This window comes from Podarcis raffonei, chromosome 5 (assembly GCF_027172205.1).
Source record: "Podarcis raffonei isolate rPodRaf1 chromosome 5, rPodRaf1.pri, whole genome shotgun sequence".
NCBI lineage: Eukaryota > Metazoa > Chordata > Lepidosauria > Squamata > Lacertidae > Podarcis > Podarcis raffonei.
The window spans coordinates 2308706-2330354 of NC_070606.1; the positions used below are offsets into that span (position 1 = coordinate 2308706).

The window sequence follows — 21649 nt, forward strand, 5'->3', positions numbered from 1 at the left end:
GTTCAATAATGCCCCAGGCACACCAGATAACAGGCGCCCAGTAGCCATAGAGCTCTTCCTGAAGACTTGTAAATAGCTACAATTGCCTGTGGCAAATAAGAATCTCCTCCAGGCAAAAAAAAAAAAAAAGCTGTCCTAAACAGGAAGGGAGCCAGTGCTCTCCATCTTGTCCTAGTTGCAGAAAAGACACAGGTGACAACACATACACTTCACATATGAACATGGAGACACTTTGCACATAGACTCATCTGGTCCAGCGCCCTCTTCTCACAATGACCTATCAGATGCCCATGGAAAGCCCACAAAACAGAAACAAGGAGAAGGATGTCAATATGCAAGCATTTGCATGCAGGTTCATCACCCCACCGGCAGACATCTAACTTTTAGAGACCAAGGGAGGAAGCTGTAACCTTAACAAAGGCAATCATGTTCACAAATTCTTCAGAAGACATCTCCAAGGACGAAAAAAGAACTAAGAGTTTTCAGTACCGCCGGGGCGTGTGCTTTTGGTCAGACATGATGCTATTTTTTTCATACTGCTAAGTGTCCTGAAGCTTAGATCCTCGGACACAAAGGGTGCAGATGGACATCTGGGTGGGGAAGGGACTTTAAATCCAAGTAGAAAATGGCTTTGCTACTTGATCCAGGCTCCCTGCCCCAAGATTTAACTCCTTCCTCTGGAGACCTGAGAAGGCAGCTAAATTCCTAAAATGTCAGGACAGAAACCCAGTGACTTATCTAAGTGGTGCTGGCGTTGTCTACTTTCAAACTTTGCTTACTGGAAAGCAGAGGTGAACCCCAAGGGTGCAAAAGTTGGGTGTCCCCAGTTCAGGGAAACTATGTGTAGCCAGAGCTAACAGTATTCAGAAATCTCAGGTGCCCTAACTGAAGACAGCTGCTATCCAAGACTCCTCCCCTATTCCTTAAGGATGGGAGGAAGGTTTAGAAAAAGCTGCTCATATGCTGGGAATACAAAGCCCCAAGGAATCTTAATCTCAATAGTATATTCCACATACCATTCAGAGAACAAGGAAGTCAAGGAAATTGGTCATTGACAGTAAGAAATGTAAATTTTATGTGTTTTTTAATTTTTTTGTTTCTTTTTTATTTTTTGAAAATTCCAATAAATATTTTTTTAAAAAAAACAGAGAACATAGGCACATAGATAAACAGCGTTTGGGACATGGGAGTGTACCGCTTATAATTTGTAAAACTGCTCTGAGATAAAGAGTTCTATAAAGAACTGAAGGTTTCCATTTAATTGGGATATCCCAGATCAGAAGTTTTTTTTATTAAGTTGCCTCCCAGAAAGCTCTCAAGTGGAACCTGTTGATTAAGTTTCTTAAATCAACTTCATCCAAGAAATACACTTTATCGTTTATATACTACACATGTAAACATCACACAACACATCAATTAGACATTAGTATTTTAAGTGGTGGAAGATCTTCACAAACATCATAATTAATAATTCTTACAACAACCCTGAATGGCAAGCCATTATCATTTATCTCCACTTTGAAAATGTAGACAAAAAAGAGCCATTCAGTAAATTCATGGCTAAGCCGAGATATACCCACCCAGGCATACCAATTTATTAATTAATTAAGAGATTTCTGTGCAGCCTTTCAGCAAAAAAAAATGTTTTCATAAGCATCATGAAACTGGTTTAACTCATCAGCCTCCATAAGCCTGACAAAAAGGTGAACTTCTACCCGGTTTCTAAAATAATATAAAGTTGGGGTGAGACTCACTTCAATGGGGAGGCCATTCCACAGATGTGAAGCTCCCACTTGCTGCAGTAACAGCACACCAGACTTACAAGAGGACCTTATGGAGGCCTGCTATACTATTTACAGCTGCAATCTTAGGGACAATTTACATATTACTGCACACACACACACACACACACACACACACACAAACAGCAGGGAGAGATGAACCCGCAGCATAATGAACTGCCCTTAAATCTTCAGATGAAAGACAGTATACAAATTTTATCAACAAATATATGGTTCCTAAGAGCAAGTAGCAAAACACGCAAAGGGTAGTAATGTTTGACAATCCCTTACCACGTGCACTGCCAATGTTGAGGCTGGTGGCGGCAAGGGGATGCTGAGTTCTGCAAGACTCACACGTGTGGCAAAGAGGCTTCCAAACATCAGACCAAGAGGGGTGTTGGCTTCCACACAGGAGGAGCAGGATTTACGTACCCTGAGTTAAACATTCAACAGCAACTGAAATAGATGCCCTCCAGGCAAACAGTTTCGAATTTGCCCTGGTCATATCCTGCTCCTACTGTAATAGCTTAGGAATATGAAGCAGTGATCACCCACAGAACTATGCCAGTGTCACTTCCAGACAATGATGTGGTTTTCTGGAAAAACTTGAAAGAATCCCCTAAACAGATTGAGATCATATTGATCATATATAACTTTTAATTTAGTAAACGGTAAGTGTGGCACGTTAATTTTTCATGTTTGTCTGAGCCAAACGATTTCATTAGGAAAAACAGGCAATAAAGCACCCTTAGCGTGCTTTAAAACTTTTATACTTGAAAATTATATTTATTGGAAAACTTCCAGTAAATAGCATTTAAGCCATACTAAGGGTGCTTTATTGCTTATTTTTCCTGATCAAATGTTTTGGTTCAGAAATTTACAACACTTGTAAATATTTTAAGATAATTCAACAGCATGGACTTCCCTTATATTATTTAGATTTAAAGCAGGTGAAATATGGAGTCATTAAAAACCATTTAACATATTAATTTTAGTATAACCAAAATGCTATGCACTAGGTAGATACAGTCATCTGAGGCGGGGGGAGGGGGAGCTAATTACAATTTTGAAACTGCCCTGTATGACAGCAGTTTTTGAAATTAGCCAGGCACCAGGCGCATTTGGCACCTGGTTTTTGACCACTTGCGACCAAGTGGAGATGCCTGGGTGCCAGGATGGGGCCTGACATCTCTACCATCTGGAGGTGCATGCCTGGGTATCCCTGGATCTGGACTGTTTTCACACACTAATATCCCAGCCTGTAGAATTCTATCAGTTGTATTTTATCTGCACAACTGGAATGAATTTCTGGAAGCAAACTGCTTTCTGTGCAGCCTGAGCAGGAGCAATCACCAAAAAAGAGGTGGTTGGAATATATGTAGCAGTGTTAGAAACTCAGATATATCAGCTAGGCGCCAAATGGCTCCTTAAACCAAGATTACAGTCGCCAAAATGGAATGCCTAGTTGTCATTTTGGGGCCAGACAGCTCGAAAGTCATATTTTTCAATACAAGCTTTTGGTTCCAATCAGAAATTTGTTCTGATTGTGCAGATAAAATATAACAGATAGAATTCTATAGGATGCGTTGCTAGTGTGTGAAAGCAGTCAAGGATCCCCAGGCATGCAACTCCAGATGGTGGAGAAATCAGGTGCATGTCACCTGGCAAATTTTGAACGCTGATATGTGGACTGTTCCTGGATAAAGTGACTTTTCTTCTTCAAGCTCTTAACCTGGCTCCAGGTTGTCATCTGAACTAGCCAGGTGTTTAACTGAGAATCAATTACAGTCAGTCCATCATTCAAAAAATAAGAGAGCTGTCTTGCCCAGGCAACTAGACATTCCATTTTGGTGACTGTAACCTTCATATAAGGAGCCATTCTACAGTGTAGAACGCATCCCTGACTCTGCACCCCTCAGAGTGGAGAGGCCCCCTGTACACAAGCAGAGACATCATTCCAAAGCAAAGAAAATGACATCATGGAATTCCTTGGCACAGGTCAGAAGCCTCACCACTGCTCAGGATGGCCAAGAGGTGGATGGGATGTCAGGAGCAACTATTAACTGGGTTATCTTGCAGGGCACCCTGAAAGTTGTTGAGCTTTTTTAAAAAAAAAATGCCAAAAAGACTCGATTTCTCATTTTACTTGCTGAAGATCCAGTGGTACCTCGGGTTAAGAACTTAATTCGTTCTGGAGGTCCGTTCTTAACCTGAAACTGTTCTTAACCTGAAGCACCACTTTAGCTAATGGGGCCTCCCGCTGCCACCATGCTGCCGCCATGCGATTTCTCTTCTCATCCTGAAGCAAAGTTCTTAACCCAAGGTACTACTTCCAGGTTTGTGGAGTGTGTAACCTGAAGCGTCTGTAACCCGAGGTACCACTGTACATAAGCTCTAGAGCTCCTCTATTCAACCAAGTCTCCTGTACATGTAAAGTCACCTCTTTTGAAAAAGTAAAAAAAATACAGGCAACTCCCCATTTAGACATGCCAAACCTGGAAATGAATTTTAAAAATGCAAAAATGGCCTTAGAAGAGCCCAGAAAGGGTTGTCCCTTGTTGCCATTATTGTTTCTTTTAGTATTAGAGACCCTGGTAAGGAACATAAGATCTGATGAAGAAATAAAAGGTGTAACAGTTGGGTGCAAAGCGTACAAACTGAGAGCATTTGCAGATGACCTTCTAATAACAGCAGAAAACCCGTTGGTGAGTATACCAAGGGTATTAGATAAAATAGCTGAGTTCGGACAGGTAGCAGGATTCAAGTTAAATAAAAACAAAAGAAAGTATTGGTGAAAAATATGACAGAGCTACAACCAGCAACACAACTGATAATTGAAAAAAAGGGGGTATGGTTAACAGCTAAGAATATAAATATTTTTAAGGATAACTTTGTAACAACATAGAAAGAGATAAAGAAAAATATGGATGTCTGGGGAAGGATGAACTTATCACTTTGGGGAAGAATTTCAGTTATTAAAATGAGTATATTGCCAAGAATGTTATTTTTATTTCAAACAATACCCATAGTCAGTAGAGTAGGACACTTCAAACATTGGCAAAAATATGTTTCTAAATTTATCTGGCAGGGGAAGAAACCAAGGATTAAATATAAACTACTAACGGATACCAAAGAAAAAGGTGGCTTCTCTCTGCCAGATTTGAAATTATATTATGAGGCGTCATGTCTCTGCTGGCTACGGGAATGGATAATCTTAAAAAATACAGATATTTTAGACCTTGTGGGTCATGCTAATAGATTTGGTTGGCATGCATATTTATGGTATGAGAAAACCTAAGTGCATAAAGGGTTTTTGAATCATTTGGTAAGAAAAGCAATTTATGGTGTATGGGGAAAATATAAAAACCTGTTAGAGCAGAAGACACCAAGGTGGCTTTCCCCAGTGGAAGTGACATCCTTGAAAAAGACTAATGCAAAAAGTGAATGGGCAACCTATAAAGAGTTGCTCATGGAAGTAGAACAACAATTGAAATTGAAAAGTTTTGAGGACATAAGACAGTTAGTAACAGACTGGCTGCAATACCATCAATTAAATGAAGTGTTTAAAATAGATTTCAAAAATGGATTTAGTAAAGAATTTTCAAGGTTTGAAAAAGATTTATGAAAAACAATGGGAAGTTACTTTCTAAAATGTATAAACTGTTGCTAGAATGGCATACCAAAGACGAAGAAGTTGAATCAGTAATGATACAATGGGCACAAGATATTGGGTACAATATCCAATTTTCATCTTGGGAAAAGTTATGGAGGGAGCATTTAAAATTTATAGCATGCTGTGCGCTGAAGGAGAATTATATGCAAATGATGTATCGTGGTACTTAACACCTGTAAAATTAGCAAAGATGTACAGAACTGATTCAAATTCTGTTGGAAATGCAAGGAGAAAGAAGGCACATTCTACCACATGCAGTGAACGTGCAAGATAACAACAGCATTGTGGGAAATAATCTGCAATGAGTTGAAAAAAATGTTTAAAATAATGTTTATGAAAAAAACAGAGGCTTTTCTACTTGGTATTTTAGGTGCAGAGATTCTGAAGCAGCAGAAATGACTATTTGCGTACGTGACGACAGCAGCGCAGATACTACTGGCCCAGAGATGGAAGGAAGATAAAAGTTCTGACCAGAGACGAATGGCTGATGAAAATAATGGACTAGGCCAAAATGGCAAAATTGACTGAGAAAATCAGAAACCAGGAAGAACTTTAAGAAGGAATAGGAAAAAATTACGATGTACCTAAGAGAACACTGTAAACAACTAAAAACTTTGGCAGGATTTGAATAATGCTTGTAATGTACAAAAAAACTATAGTATAAATGGATGATTAAAAAAATAGAGAAAATAAGGGAAGCAGTTGGAAAGAAAAAGATTGATAATGGTAACCATGGAAGGGCGAAGGGGAATGCTAAATGATTATGTTGATATTTAACGTTTGAACTTAAATTTGTTTTGTATAACACAATAAAAATATATTTTAAAAAATAAATAGAAGAGCCCAGAAAGGGCAAAAAGGCATGAAAACAGCGCCTAGCAATCCCACAAGCCTTTGCACTGACTGCTGAGGCTTGTGGGGAGTTGGAGTTTGAGCAAGGAGGTTTGGAGGGAGCGATTGTGGTGTGCTTTGGCAGAGTTTGGCATCTGGTAAGTGCTGCTGGTTTTTAAAGGGGTTTCCAAGGGGTTCAATGGGTTTGGAGGGTGTTTCCCCCTCCAATGGTTTTTCCAATGGTGTTTCAAATACACGCAATTTCACTGATGTGTGTGGTGCTCATAACATAACCCCCGTGTAAATGGGGAGTTGCCTATACTTCCTTTCTGGAATGGAAACTAGGAAAGCCAATGACCAGCAAACAAGAAGAAAATCCTGTTTTAAACAGTCAGATCCATAAAAAGGTAAAGGGACCCCTGACCCTTAGGTCTAGTCGCGAACAACTCTGGGGTTGCGGCGCTCATCTCGCTTTATTGGCCGAGGGAGCCGGCGTACAGCTTCCAGGTCATGTGGCCGGCAGAAGCATTTGCCGTTTCTGGCAAAACTAGAGCAGCGCACGGAAACACAGTTTACCTTCCCACCGGAGCGGTACCTGTTTATCTACTTGCACTTTGACGTGCTTTCGAACTGCTAGGTTGGCAGGAGCAGGGACCGAGCAACGGGAGCTCACCCCGTCGCGGGGATTCAAACCGCCGACCTTCTGATCTGCAAGCCCTAGGCTCTCTGGTTTAACCCACAGCGCCACCCGCGTCCCAGTCAGATCCATAACCCTACCAAAATGCTTAGTTACAGTTGTACAAAAGAACACATTACTCAAAGAGCAATCCTACACATGTCCAACTGAGGTCAGAGGCACTCACAGGTTAGTAGATCTTACGTTTACCATAAACCTACTGTAAACAAACTACGTACTGTGTGCCCCAGAATGGTAAAGGAAAGATAAGGGGAAATATGTACTTAATACAGTTGGAGAACATAAAACAGTTTGAAAGTGAAACTTTCAGCTGCTATGTAATACTGTAAAGAGTCAGCAGCCACCATAAGCAATGTATGCCTCATGCACTGAATAGCCTTGCTTTCAAGCTTCATTGGTGCTGATCACCAATCCCTAAAATGCCACATTGCATAGAACCTTAAGTTTATTTGAGTGAACATGTTGAAATGGAAATACTGGGTGTGAAGCAACACAACTTATCCTGAATAAAAATATAAATCAGGGAAATAAAAAAGGAACTTTGCTGCCCATATATGGATCCTTGCAATTATTAGGCATAACTGCAGGGTGAAGCAAGCAGGGGGGGGTTGGGGGGGCCTGTAGGAGCTACTTAAAGTGAGACATTTCACCACACGCTTGTTCAACAGACCAAGAAATAACCATCTTCAGAGCGCTCATTGGGATGCAATCCTATACATACCTACTAGGAGTAAGTCCTACTGAAATCAGTAAGACTTGCTTTTCAATAAATGTAGATAGGATCAGGCTACACAATTAAATTCCCCACGTAATGCTACTACACATGTTCAGAGATAAACAGTAATACTAAGCATTTATATGGAGCATTTGGAATATTCAGTGCTTTACATACCATTATTTCAGTAATCTTTTAAAGCCACCCTTCTAAAAGGTAGGAAAGTAGATGCAGCCCAATATTACAGATGAGACAACAGAGGCTGAAAACTATGGCTTGTCTAAGGCCACCTGGGGAAGGTTCTGGTGGGGGGGTGGCGGCAAAATATGAATTGGCCACTGCAGAAAAACAGTTCTCAAAAGAGAGAAATTGTGCCATTCCTGAAATAAAACTGTGTACAAACTTCTGGTACATATTCAATCTGTATTTATGACCTTGGTGCAACCCTATCAATGTCCCCTGGAAAATGCATCTCACAACAGAGGAAGGACTACTGTATGTTGAAATTGCTGCTTTGCAATTTGAAGCATATTTCCTCAGAGTGAAACCATCCAAGTTATATGGGACCTATTCCCTAATCAGCCTAGCAACTTATATGCTCACTTAGAAGCAAGTCTCACTGGGCTAAAGAGTGCATAGGATCACAGCATCAGTAATTCTGAGAGAAATACATTGCTGGATTAAAAAAAAAGTACAGAGAGTTAAAAGTTTTTGAGATGTGACAATACCTTTTCTGGCTAAATGGAAATGCATATTCAAAAATTTTCAAAAGCAAATTTTGGAATTAGCTCACTGAAACCATGTTTCCTTTTTCATAATCTGAATGAATCCCTTGGCCACTAAACACAGAGCAACCTATTTAATTCTATCAAATGTTCCAGAGAACTTTGAAGGAAGTTTGAAATTTGTTAGAAAGAAATGCAACTTTGCAGCAGAAATATCAAACAACAAAACAGCCCCCTCTATTTATTTATTTTATTTCATAATATCTATACACTGTTTGATTGTAAAAAGCCTAAAAGCCATTTACAAAAAGATAAAAAAATAAAACCTAGAAAAATTCACAGCCCTATTTCAAAACATTAAAAAGTTAAAATACTAAAACAGATTTAAATTACCTCAACTTTCTAAGCTTCTGGGTAGGCTTGCCTAAACAAGAAATCTTTTTAGCAGGTGCTGCAAAGAGTACAGTGAAGGTGCCTGCTTGATCTCAATAGGCAGGGAGTCCCAGAGTGCAGGCGCTGCCATACTAAACAATTGTATTCTTACAAATGTGCAGCAGTCCCAATTCTATCCATTCTAGGCAACCAATAAGTATATTAATCAAGTAGCAAATGTATGTAGTAATAGCACCACAGTGCTCAATGGACACGTTAAAAATAAGCTGCTGACAAAGGTTGTTTCACATGCACACCCTCTCCTCTCCCTTCCCTCCTTTGTATAGTGGTCTCAAAATAATTTTGACATTAGCCTTTTAGCTGTCAGAATGTCACTCAGACTTATCACCTGATGCTGGACAGTAAGGCAACCTATAAAACGTGTTAAGCTCAATATTTATAAAACACAGAGCTCTTGAGAACCAGCTCCCCTTCCTTATGCACACATACATACCTCTACTCTGAAGCAAGTCTCACTGAGTTGAATGGGGCTTACTTCTGAGTAAATAGGAAAAGGATCACATTGCACAGCAACTCAGAAGTAAGGTTACAATTAACTCTGTATGTACTTGGGAGTAAGTGGGACTTACTATCAAGTAAACATACACAGGCTGCTCAGGATTGGAACCTGCCATAAACGGCTTTATAGTTTGAAAGGGTGGAGAGCGGCATCTCTTTTTAACTGCAGGAGCTTTAGTGAAGAATTCCAGTTTGAAAGTGTGGAGGAACTTCTCCTCTGAATACTACAGAAAGTTCAGGCTGACTTCAGAGATCCCTGTGCAAAGCAACATACCAGCTGTGTAACAAGAGTAAACCCCACTCCGGGTTTACAGCCAGAATTCCCCTGCAAATAAACAGAAAACAAGCTTGATTTCTCCCTCCGTTTCTCCCGACGGATCAGAGTCGACCTCCTTTTTAGACGAAGAAACCCAAGGTTATAGGGAAGGGAGTCTCGCCAAAGCCAGAGGAGGAAGAAAATGAAGAGACCCGGGCGCTTATTTCCGCTCTAGGCGACTCCTTAAAGCGACCAATGATTAAATACACAATTGCATCTTTAGTTTCGGGGGTTGGAACACACATTATCAGCTCTAAGTAGGTTGTAAAACAGGGTTTTTAAAGCGAGCTTTTACCTTGATACCACACTGGCCAGGACCCTCCGACATGTCTCAGAAGAGGAGGAAATAAAGAGACCAGGAAGTTCTCGTCTTTCTTTTTTTTCTCCCCTTTCCTCTTTCCTTTCCTCTTCCTCCAACCCCCGCAGAAATCCTTTCCCAGCCAACCGCAGGCGTTTTAAGAAGTTCCTCCGATCATCTTTCCAGAAAGACAAATCCACAAGGACCGCCGCCGATCGGCCCGGCGAGATGCGCCTGCATGGCTCACTTTGGCATTTTGGGTTCTCAGCAGATACAAAAAGAAGAGGACGGGAATTTGATTTTTCTGATGCTTTAAAAAAGAAGAAGTGTTTTGTGCTCCGGCGGAGCTGCAGTCCGCTCCTCCGAGTCCGCCCCTTCCCCCTCCTGCTCCCTCGGCCCCTGAAGGTGGGAATTCTCCCTTTCCTGGAAGAGAGAAAGCGAAAGGCAGAACTGCGAAAAGCGGCTCTTCTTCGCTCATTGATCTGGAGAGTTTCTGGGTTGCAAAGTGACGTGAGTTCCCAGCACTGAGCTCTGCCTCTTAAAGGAGCCGGATCCACCAGGAAACAGAGCGGGGGGGCGGGCTGGCTCAGGTTACAGGGAAATAAACAAAAGGGATCTTGTGAGAGAGAGGAGGATCGGCAGGCACAAAAGCGCGCTTCTTCACGTTCGCGGAAAAAACAGCTGGAGGGAGCGGCGAGCTTGTTTCACATTTCCAGACTGGCATGGAAATGGGAGCAAAATGACAACAACGCCACTTTCAGGCGAGGAAACGAGGAAACAGCGCAAGGAGATGCGCGGGGTTGGTCTGGTCAGTTTGCGGCTGCAAAGCTAGCATAGCAGGTTACTGGGTGCTGCCGCCGCAGTCCTCCGGCACACTGAGCACGGAGCAAGCCTGCGGAACTCCGGGAGACTGGCTTCGGAGACGGGCGCGGCAGGCCAAGGGCGCGCTCCTAGCTGCTACTTGGGAGTAAGCCCCGCTGAGTTCGGCGGAGCCTCTGGGCTCCTGGGGGGGCGGCTGCAAGCCGGAATGCGGGGCGGGAAGGGGGCAAGCAGAAATTCCTCGCAGCATTTCCTGCCGAGTAAAATGCGCCCCCGGCTCAGCCGGCGGGGGGGGGGGACTTCGCACGAACTTCCGCCCAATCCGTGTTTCCTTCCAAGGGAAGGAGTCGCGGAGCAGTGCCCCCCCCCGCCGAGAGCCAGCAGCACCACGTGGTTGGCTTAAAACTCGCCGAGCTGCGGGAAGGTGAGGGAAGCCGCCGCAGCAGCAGCACAAGGGCCCTTTGTCTGGGGCTTGCTCTGTGCTGCCTCTTTAAGAGGATTCGACCAGGAAACGAGCGCTTTGGTTGGAGACAAAGGCGAGAAGGGGTCAGAGGAGCCGAGGGAGGAGGGAAGGAGTCCTGGGGAGGAATCTCCAGTATCTTCATTGCTGCTTCAGTCTCCTTACAGTTGTGAAACGGTGTTTTCTGAGAATGTGTGCTTTTTTCTTAGAATGGAAGTTCCCTCTGCTTCAATTTAAAGAAGAAAGGGAAAGGGAAGTTAAGACCAATACTATGTGTGGGAGCCCCATTCAGTTCCGTGGACTTGCTCTCTTGCGCGGGCCAGGGCTCCCCTGATCCCCTTTACTTGCTTTGTTCTACGGCTCAGAAAGTGCAAACAAGGATTTAATTTGACACAAGGTAGGAAAACTTTTACATGCAGCATCCCATTGCCTTTTTGGACATAGCTTACTACTATCTTTATACATGGAGGGAAACAATTCACAGACTGGGAAAACAAGTTGTTGGCTGCTGTTTGAAAGCTGCTTGTTGTTGTTTAGTCGTTTGGTCCTCTTGGTGACCCCCTGGACCCAGAGCAGGCCAGGCACTCCTGTCTTCCACTGCCTCCCACAGTTTGATCAAACTCATGTTTGTAGCTTCGAGAACACTGTCCAACCATCTCGTCCTCTGCCGTCCCCTTCTCCTTGTGCCCTCCATCTTTCCCAACATCAGGGTCTTTTCCAGGGAGTCTTCTCTTCTCATGAGGTGGCCAAAGTCTTGGAGCCTCAGCTTCACGATCTGTCCTTCCAGTGAGCACTCAGGGCTGATTTCCTTAAGAATGGATCGGTTTGATCTTCTTGCAGTACATGGGACTCTCAGTCTCCTCCAGCACCATAATTCAAAAGCATCAATTCTTCAGCAATCAGCCTTCTTTATGGTCCAGCTCTCACTTCCATACATCACTACTGGGAAAACCATAGCTTTTACTATACAGACCTTTGTTGGCAAGGTGATGTCTCTACTTTTTAAGATGCTGTCTAGGTTTGTCATTGCTTTTCTCCAAAGAAGCAGGCGTCTTTTAATTTCGTGACTGCTGTCACCATCTGCAGTGATCAGGGAGCCCAAGAAAGTAAAATCTCTCACTGCCTCCATTTCTTCCCCTTATATTTGCCAGGAGGTGATGGGACCAGTGGCCATGATCTTTGTTTTTTTGATGTTGAGCTTCAGACCATATTTTGCGCTCTCCTCTTTCACCCTCAATAAAAGGTTCTTTAATTCTTCCTCACTTTCTGCCATCAAGGTGGTGTCTTCTGCATATCTGAGGTTGCTGATATTTCTTCTGGCAATCTTAAGCTAGTCCTAAATAAATGCAGGAAAATATTATTCTGTCCAGAAGTCGGACGTGTGTGGAGGGAAAGAAGACCCAAGAAAATATCTGTGAACTTGAGATCAATTCCAGGAAAGGTCCTAGAACAGATAATTTGACAGTCAGTCTGTGAGCACTTTGAAAAGGTATGCTATGACTACTAAGACACCCTCCAAAAAACGTGCCCAGGACAACGGCCCCCTCTATCCCCCCCCCACTCTACACCACTGGACCTGCCAACCAGCAACAAATCCACCAAACAGTTCCCTTGTTCAGTCCACATTTTACCAGCTTCCTCGCAGCAGTATCATGGGGGACTTTGTCAAAAGCCTTACTGAAATCAAGATACACTATGTCCACAACATTCTCCTGATCCACCCAGCTTGTTACTCCATCAAAAAAAAAAAAGAAACAGAAATGATACTCTTGTGGAGAATCCACAAGAGGTTACTCCATCAAAAAAAAAGAAAGAAACAGAAAAAAAAAGAAACAGAAATGAGGCTCCCCATGATACTCTTGTGGAGAATCGGGTAAAATGTAGGCTGAATTAGATGACTGTTAGGTGGATTTGTTGCTGGTTGACAAGTGGGGTGCTGCAGGGATCTGTCCTGCGCCCCTTGTTGTCCAATGTCATTCTAAATGACTTGGATAAAGGTGTTGAGGAGATGCTCATCCAATTTGCAGATGACACCAAACTGGGAGGTGTAGCCAGTCCCGCAGGAGACAGAATCGAGATTCAAGATTACTCATTCATTCAACCTTTATTGGCATAATTTCAATATTACCTTAACAGATTGGAGAACTGGGTCCAAACTAACAGAATGAATTTCAGTGGGGACAAATGAAAGGTTCCAGTTAGGCAAGAAGGACTAGATTCACAAAGATAAGATGAAGGACACCTAGCTTACTACTTGTATGTGTGAAAAGGATCTAGGGGTCTTAGTAGGCCATATGCTTAACATGAGTCAGCAGTGTGATGCAGCAGCAAAAAAAGCTAACACTATTCTAGGCTGCATCAACAGGAGTATAGTGTTCAGGTCAAGGGAAGTAATAGTCCCACTCTATTTTGCCTTGGTCAGACTACATCTGGAATACTGTGTCCAATTCTGGGCACCACAATTTAAGAAGGATGTTGACAAGCTGGAACATGTGCAGAGGAGGGTGACCAGCATGAGACAGGGTCTGGAAACCAAGTGCTATGAGGAACGGTTGAGGGAGCTGGGTATGTTTAGCCTGGAAAATAGGAGATTTGACAGCCATCCTCAAATATCTGAAGGTCTCTTACAAGGAGGATGGAGGAAGCTCTGAAGGACAGGGCCTGAAACAGTGAATTCAGGTTACAAGAAATGATATTCTGACTAAACATCGGGGGGGGGGTGCGCCGCCTGCACCGAGTGTCCCAGTGGGGTGTGTGTCCAGGGGGTGTGCTGCCTGCACCAAGCACCGTCCCGGGGGGTGGCACAGCGATGTCACCCCCCCAGAGATGTCACCTGGGGCAGGCCGCACCCACTGCACCCACCTTGCTCCACCTCTGATAGCAACTAGCCATGATGATGGTGTACTATTTGGAGACATGATGTCTCTGAATACCAGTTGCTGGAAAACGCAAGTTGGGAGAGTGCTATTTTGCTCCTGTCCTGCTTGTGAGCTTCCCATAGGAGAAGCGGGTGTTTAACGAGATGGATCTCTGGTCTGGTCTGTGTGGGGCCTGCTTTCGAGGAATAACTGGAGCCAGGTAAGTAGAGTGGCCTACCCACTGCCCGCAAGGTGATCCAGGTCCAGGAGGATGCCATGGTCAAGGACAGTGAAATCCACCAAAAGAATCACAGTCTGTCTGTCAACCTAGTAGCAATTTGTGCAGGGAGTAGTTTCTATCACATAATAGAAACTTAGCTTATTTCAAAATCCAGTATTTACCAGTGATGACCCAGCCAAATTTGAGCACTTTTAAGTTCCACTTACTAAAATAGGAGAGAGAGATGTGCTTAACTTACTCACTGAAAGCAATGAGGCTTAAATAGTGAACTCCCTTTACTTGGGAGATATTTTAGAAGAGTGAACAATAAAATAAATAATAAAGGGAATATTATAATGCAAATCAGATAGAAAATAGATAGATATGCATACGTAAACAAATACTGGAATTATATACTTATAAATGGGTAAAACAAACTGCAAAATAAAGAAATTTTGTGAAACTCTTCAACTCTTATAGGAATGAATGTTAAACTATAGGCACAACAGAAAGACTGTTTTACCAATCTGTTGTGCAAGTTTACTAAGAAAACGTTTGCTAATTTAAAATGCAAAAGCGGGCAGAATTTCTCCAGCTACTGCTAGATTGTCTGACCAATAAAGGAGATAAACAATATGTTCTCTGTTACAAGCGAGCCAGCAGTTAGAGAATTGGATGTTCTGCAACTCTGTTTCTACAAGTACAGCCTTCCTTCATTCTGTACTCTTGCACAGCACCCTTTCACAACTGCTGTGTGCATTGCCTGGAAATAAGACGCTTGGTCTGGAAACTGAACTTCCACAAGCATTCGTGGCTGCACTATAATCATTTTTAGCTGCTGGCAATCTAACTTTCATGAGCATTACTATGGTTGTTGATATACTTATCCTAAATTAGTTAATATGTTTTCTAATAATATGCTAGCTAAAAGTTCTTACCAACTATCTGCGTGTAATAAAAAACCCGGCGTCCAGTCACGCTCCCTGCGTCGCTCTGCTGGAAGCTGACCTGGCCGAAGAGCAGAGTTGCAGCGGTCCTGGGTCCGTGTGAGATAAGGGATAAATCAAGTCCAGAGACAGTTCGGTTCTTATCTCTAGAAGCGTTTATTTACAAGCCATAAAACAGTCACACTCCATCAGAACTCGGTGACATTCTCAGCGGTGCTCCAAAAGCACATCCGCAGCTTCTGCTGCTTAGTGAGAAGTGAAAGTCAGTCTGGAAGCAGAGAGACGCTGTGCGTCACTGCTCTGCGACAAGCTCCTCCTCCTCTTCCCAGACACAGGACACCACGGAGTTCTGACCCTGTCAGTTCCAAACTCCACACCCCCTCTTGTCCTGCGTCTGGAGACAGTAGCCAACAATGCTTTCCCCATACACAGACCCTCACAGAACTCCTCGTGCTTCTGGAAGGTTAATGGTTTTGTGAAACCATCAGCGAGGTTCTTGGTTGAGGGACAGTATTTCAGAGCAACTAGCCCCTCATGAACGCTCTGACATACATTCTGGAAACGTATGTCCAAATGTTTGGTCCTCGCCTTGAATTGCCCTGTCTCAGCTAATTTAAGGCATGGTTGGTTGTCTTCATGCACCACAACGGGCAGACAATTCTCTCCACAGATTTCCTCGACCAAACACACATAGAACTCCAGTTCTCTGCAAACCTCTGATAGCGCACTGAACTCAGCTTCAGTAGATGAAAGCGCTATGAGACTTTGCTTCCGGGACCTCCACCCAATCACTGAGTCCCCAAACTTTACCACTAGGCCTGACACTGATTTGCGGTCCTCAAGGTTAGCCCAATCCGAATCCACCCAGGCGGTCAGCTTAACATCACCCTCAGCTGACATCTTGAGGCAAAAGTCTTTGGTATCTTGCAGGTAACGTAGCACCCGCTTGACACCATTCCAGGCCTGCACACTAGGACTTGAAGCCTCTCTGCTGAGCAGATTGACAGCAAACGCTATGTCTGGTCTGCTCCACTGTGACAGATACAACAGACTACCCAGAGCTGACTGAAAGAGTTCAGTGTTTTCGAACACCACGCGTTCTACTTGCTGACACTCCTTCACGTACCCAGCCTCCATGGGTGATCTGGCACCTGCACAATCAGACATCCTGAACTTCTCAAGCAACTGCTCAATCTTACCTTTCTGGCGAAGCAAAAAGCTTCCATCACTTGCTCTTGTGATCTCTACGCCTAGATAGGACTTGACATCTCCAAGTTGTTTCAGCTTGAACCGCTTACCAAGCTCTTTAGCAAACTTTTCCACCTGTTCACTTGTCCTTGCCATCAACAAGATGTCATCAACAAACACCTGGGCCACTTGCTGTTGCAAGCCTGAATCTCTAATGTAAAGACAACTGTCTGCAAGAGATCTCTTAAAACCTAGCTCTTCTAAGGCTTCATGTAGGCACATATTCCAATTCCTGGCAGATTGGCGCAACCCATAGATGGATTTGTGCAACCGCCACACGACGCCTGGCTCACTGACCTCAAACCCTGGAGGAGGAAGCATGTACAACTCCTCCTGGAGATCTGAGTTCAGGTAGGCGACATCTACATCAAAATGGTTCACCTTCCAACCTCTCTGTGCTGCTATTGCCAAAAGCATTCTCAAAGTCTCCGCCCTTGAGGTCGGCGAATAGACCTCTGTGAAGTGGACACCCCTCCTCTGTGTGAATCCACGGGCCACTAATCTCGCTTTGTACTGTGGCTCTCCAGCTTCTGTGGGTTTAAGTCGGTAAACCCATCTGCAGCCAACAGCTTGCTGGTTAGCCGGCAGCTGTGTGAGTGAGAACACTCCAAGAGACTCCATTGAGTTCATCTCCTTCTGCATCGCCTCATGCCATTTGCTGGCTTCTTCCCGAGGCAACTTCTGAACATCCTCAAAGGATTCAGGTTCACATCTAGCCACACCAACCCAGACACTCGTGGCTTCATACCTTTCAGGTGGTTTCCCTTTGGTTGATCTTGCTGACCTCCTCAGCGTGAATTCTGGAACTGCGCCTGATTCACCTGGATCAACCCTCCTATCCTCTGTGTCAGAATCATCCCCCTCTGACCTGCTGCGCCGTTTAGGGCGAACAGCTGGTTCTGCTGGCGAGGATGGTTCACTCCTTGGCTCAGACTTGACAGAGACTTGTGGAGGGGTCCTGGGACTCCCTTTTGGAGAGATACGGAGTCTCTCCCTTGGAGATCCCGGCTCTGGACTCTGTGGCTGTGGACTGTGCACCTCAGCAACAGGTTCAGCCTCACCCTCTTCCTCTTCCTCATCTGAGTCTACCAGAACATCCGGATTTCCGTGAAGACGCTTCCACCCACTCTGCTCGCAAAACTCAGCACTGCCGCTAATAAGCAGCTTGGTCTGGTTGCCAGTAGGGTATGCAAAGCGCCACGCCTTTGAACCCGGCTCATAGCCCACAAAGATCATCTTCCTGGATCTTGGCTCACCTTTTCTGCGCATGGCCTTTGGAATCAGAACCCAAGCTGTAGACCCAAAAGTGCGCAGAAAATGTACTTTGGGCTTTTTCCCATGAAGCAGAAAATACGGTGTGTCTCCTACACTGGAATTGAACACTCTATTCTGCAGGAAACATGCTGTCCTAAAACTCTCGGCCCAAAAGCGCTGTGGCAGACCCGAGTCTGCCAACATAGCATTCGCTGACTCCTGTAGCGTGCGAAACTTTCTCTCTGCAACCCCATTCTGTTGCGGAGAGTGGGGGGCCGTCAGTCGATGACTGATTCCCTTCTGCCTGAAGAACGATTGCAGCGCAGAACCTGTAAACTCCCCCCCACGATCAGACTGAAAGGAAACTACTTTAGTAGAGAACCGTAGCTCTACTGCTGTGATCCAATCCCTGATCAGTGCAGCTGCCTCTGACTTCTGTTGCAGCGCAAATATCCATGAATGTTTTGTAAAATCGTCAACCAGAAGCAAAACCCACTTAGATCCAGCTAACGAAGGTGTCGGCATGGGGCCCGACAAATCTGCATGGACAAGTTCAAAGGGTTTACTGGTTTTCCTCTCAGACCTGGGGTATGAGCAAGTCGTGACCTTTGACTGCTTACAGGCTTGACAATCTAGGTATTTGTCACATGCTTTGAACCTGCACCCAATGGTGTTGCCTGCGGCCTTCCTCACATATGACCACCCTACGTGTCCAAACCTCTGATGCCATAAGTGTAAACAATCATGGTGTGGTGGGATATTAGCACACTGCCCTTGGGCTTCTTCAATGGACTCTCCACTAGCCCCATTTTCCACCAGCCCCATTTTCCCACCAGCCCCATCTTCAATGGGCATCTCTACCAGGAAGAGCGTGCCTTTTCTCTGGACACTGTAGACCTTCTTCCCATCCCTGAAAAAGGAACACACATTGTTAGAAAACAAAACATCAAACCCAGCAGCCATAAGGGCTGGCACACTTAAAAGAGAGTGAGCAAGCTCTGGTACCACAAAAGCTTGCACCCAGTGATCTATGAAAGAACAATACAAATAACCAGATTCAGTCAGTGGTCTTTGAGACCCATCAGCTAAAGTAACATAGCGTCCAGTTTTAACTGTCTTGCAGTTCCTCAAAAGCCCAGCAGAGGTCACAAGACAATGCGACGCGCCTGAATCGATCACGAGAGATAAAGAGTGTCTCTGGCTGTTTTCCAAAGATGCCGTGGCGTTTCTCGCACTCCCATCTGTTGCCATGGCCACAGTCTCTCCCGGGCTAGGGCTCTTGCCTTTTCTCAGAGACGCCATCGCAGCTGTGAGGTGATAAGACGCCTTGTCTTTGTTTTTCTCCTGGCCTGCTGCTTTCCCACGTCTTTGCTGGGAACCGGCCCTGGGAACCTGCTTTGTTGACATTCCACGCCGGCCGGTGTCCTTGGCAGCCTGGGCCTCTAGCGGATGCTTCCCAGCGCTGTTGGACGTCGTCGCAAAGCACAAACAACTTTCGAAGCCTTTCGCTTTCTCAGAGCTCTTGGAACGGCCTGCCTGGCCTGCCCCCCCACTGCCTCTTGGGGTGCAGCCTGTGCCCTCTTCCACAGCTCTCAGCTGCTCTCTAGCACCATCACACAGACGTGTCGAAGCAGAGAAACAGCTTCCCGGAACAGCCCCCTCTGGTCTGGCTCCCACTTCGGCCTGACTTGCCGTCTTCAGTGCCTGCCACGCGACCCAGGGCTTGCTCCCTTGGCCCTCGGCTTCCTCCCGGCCCTTGGCTCCTGCTGAGCCTTCGCACAGGCTCCTCAGCACCTGCCAAGCGGCCTGAGCCGATTTAGCGCCCTCCAGGTGGGGCAACAGCAAAGCGTCCACACTTGCTTTCAGCAGGCAGAGCTCTCTCTGCTCTCTCTCACTCAGCAGAGCAGTAGCATGCATGGGTGGGGCCGGCTCCTTCTGGACTGGACTCCAGAGCCCTGTGGCCACAAACCACCCCCTTGTTCCTCTTGACCAGGCCTCCCAGTTGGCCCCATTCAGTCTCTCACCGGGGTAGCTCTCTTGGCGCTGCTGTGCCTGTGCAGCAGCCATTCTCCTCCCCCAGGGGCTTCAGCGTACTCACAAGTTTGCCAGCGCGCCGGACTCTCGAAGCAGCCGTTCCTCCTGGCTCTTGGCTCCGCTCTCCGGCATCTCCCTTCTGGCAGGAGATCACTGCAAATCACCGCTGGCAGCCTTCTCCCTTCTCACACTTGTCAGGAAACACGTAACTCCCATAACCTCTGCGTGTAATAAAAAACCCGGCGTCCAGTCACGCTCCCTGCGTCGCTCTGCTGGAAGCTGACCTGGCCGAAGAGCAGAGTTGCAGCGGTCCTGGGTCCGTGTGAGATAAGGGATAAATCAAGTCCAGAGACAGTTCGGTTCTTATCTCTAGAAGCGTTTATTTACAAGCCATAAAACAGTCACACTCCATCAGAACTCGGTGACATTCTCAGCGGTGCTCCAAAAGCACATCCGCAGCTTCTGCTGCTTAGTGAGAAGTGAAAGTCAGTCTGGAAGCAGAGAGACGCTGTGCGTCACTGCTCTGCGACAAGCTCCTCCTCCTCTTCCCAGACACAGGACACCACGGAGTTCTGACCCTGTCAGTTCCAAACTCCACAAACTATACAGGCTTTGATGGCTGGTGTACATTTGGTCCTGTGCACGGGGGTGGAGAGGAAAGGATTTTCTGGTCCAGTACTTTGTATGTGGATGGGGTTCTCTGACCCACTCACAGAAGACGATACACATTTACATAAAATTTGCATGTGCACATTTATGCCCTCTTTGCAGGTGGAGTGGAGGTCCCAAAAATAAATCATTAGCTACACACATAAAAAATGTGAACAAGTGAAGCTTTCCCAATAATTGCATTTCCATACTAGAAGTAGCTTAATTTCTGCATGCCACATAGCTGATCCCTCCCTTCCCCCAATGCCAATCTTAAACCAAAGTCTAGTCTATAATCCAGTGCCCACCTTCCTGGGAGTGCACCCAATAGAGACAGATAAACATGCACACCATTGCCCTGGAAGTTGGTTGTACAGTGGATTCTTAATGAGTCTTCAGTTCCTGCACAGCTGAAGACATGCTAAGCCTCTCTGCAAAGTTCTCAGTTTTCTTTAACATCCACTCACACTTATTGGTATTTGCAGATATATATATTATATTTGCAGATAATAACTTATATTATATTATTGGTATTTGCAGATAATAACTTATAGGGAGTACCAGATCTCAGACGAACCCACACAGAAAATATGCATCCTGGTTGCTAGGGAAAAAAGGAAGGACAAACTACAGAAATTAAAAGGACTAGAAAATGAGCAGAAGTGCACTAAAGGAGGGGGGGTGAACATTAGCTCTTTGGGACCCCAGACATTGCTCTCACTTAGTGTCCAGACAACTCACTCATCAATCACATCTCTGACTTTACTCATTGGAAAAAAGGACTGAAGGGCTGGCTCATCTCACTGAAATCCTAGAAGGGTACATGCACATTTTGCTTCATGGCTTCCTTTCTAGGAGGGCTAGACACTTGCCTTAAAAAAAATGAAGACGAAAGCTGTGTCTGAGGCCCCTGCTGGCCAATGGCCCATCAGCCACTTGCCAACAGCATGGCCAGCAGTACCTACTTGACAGTGGTCCTTCTTGTACATTCCATTCCCAACCATCAGGCAGTATCAGAGTACTATTTTGAGGAAACTGATAGTGCTTTGAAGACAAGGGCTGGACAGAGAGGGATGCCACAAGTTATGCCAGGGAATTTGAGGCGAGGGACCAAGCCAGGAGTCAGAGCTGAAGAACACACTGAAACATGAGAGCAAGGAAAACTGGAGTTGCT

At 45.1% G+C, this 21649-nt stretch overlaps 1 protein-coding gene and 1 long non-coding RNA gene across 4 annotated transcripts in view; one reads left to right on the forward strand and one right to left on the reverse strand.

The window, feature by feature from the left end:
- Nucleotides 1–10345, reverse strand: part of ETV6 (ETS variant transcription factor 6) — a 149596-nt gene extending 139251 nt beyond the window's left edge. For 2 of the 3 annotated variants that reach the window (XM_053387546.1, XM_053387545.1), the window contains exon 1: nucleotides 9985–10345. In XM_053387546.1, the coding sequence (XP_053243521.1) occupies nucleotides 9985–10017 (33 nt within the window). In that variant the 5' untranslated portion in view covers nucleotides 10018–10345. Of the gene's footprint in view, nucleotides 1–9308; nucleotides 9330–9984 lie in introns of those variants that run through there. The other variant, XM_053387547.1, reaches the window with a different exon arrangement.
- Nucleotides 10346–13098: 2753 nt separating this feature from the next.
- Nucleotides 13099–21379, forward strand: LOC128413370 (uncharacterized). The gene is made up of 3 exons (XR_008330315.1): nucleotides 13099–13638; nucleotides 14093–15293; nucleotides 20437–21379. It is a non-coding gene; the product is annotated as an uncharacterized LOC128413370 (long non-coding RNA).
- Nucleotides 21380–21649: the final 270 nt, after the last annotated feature.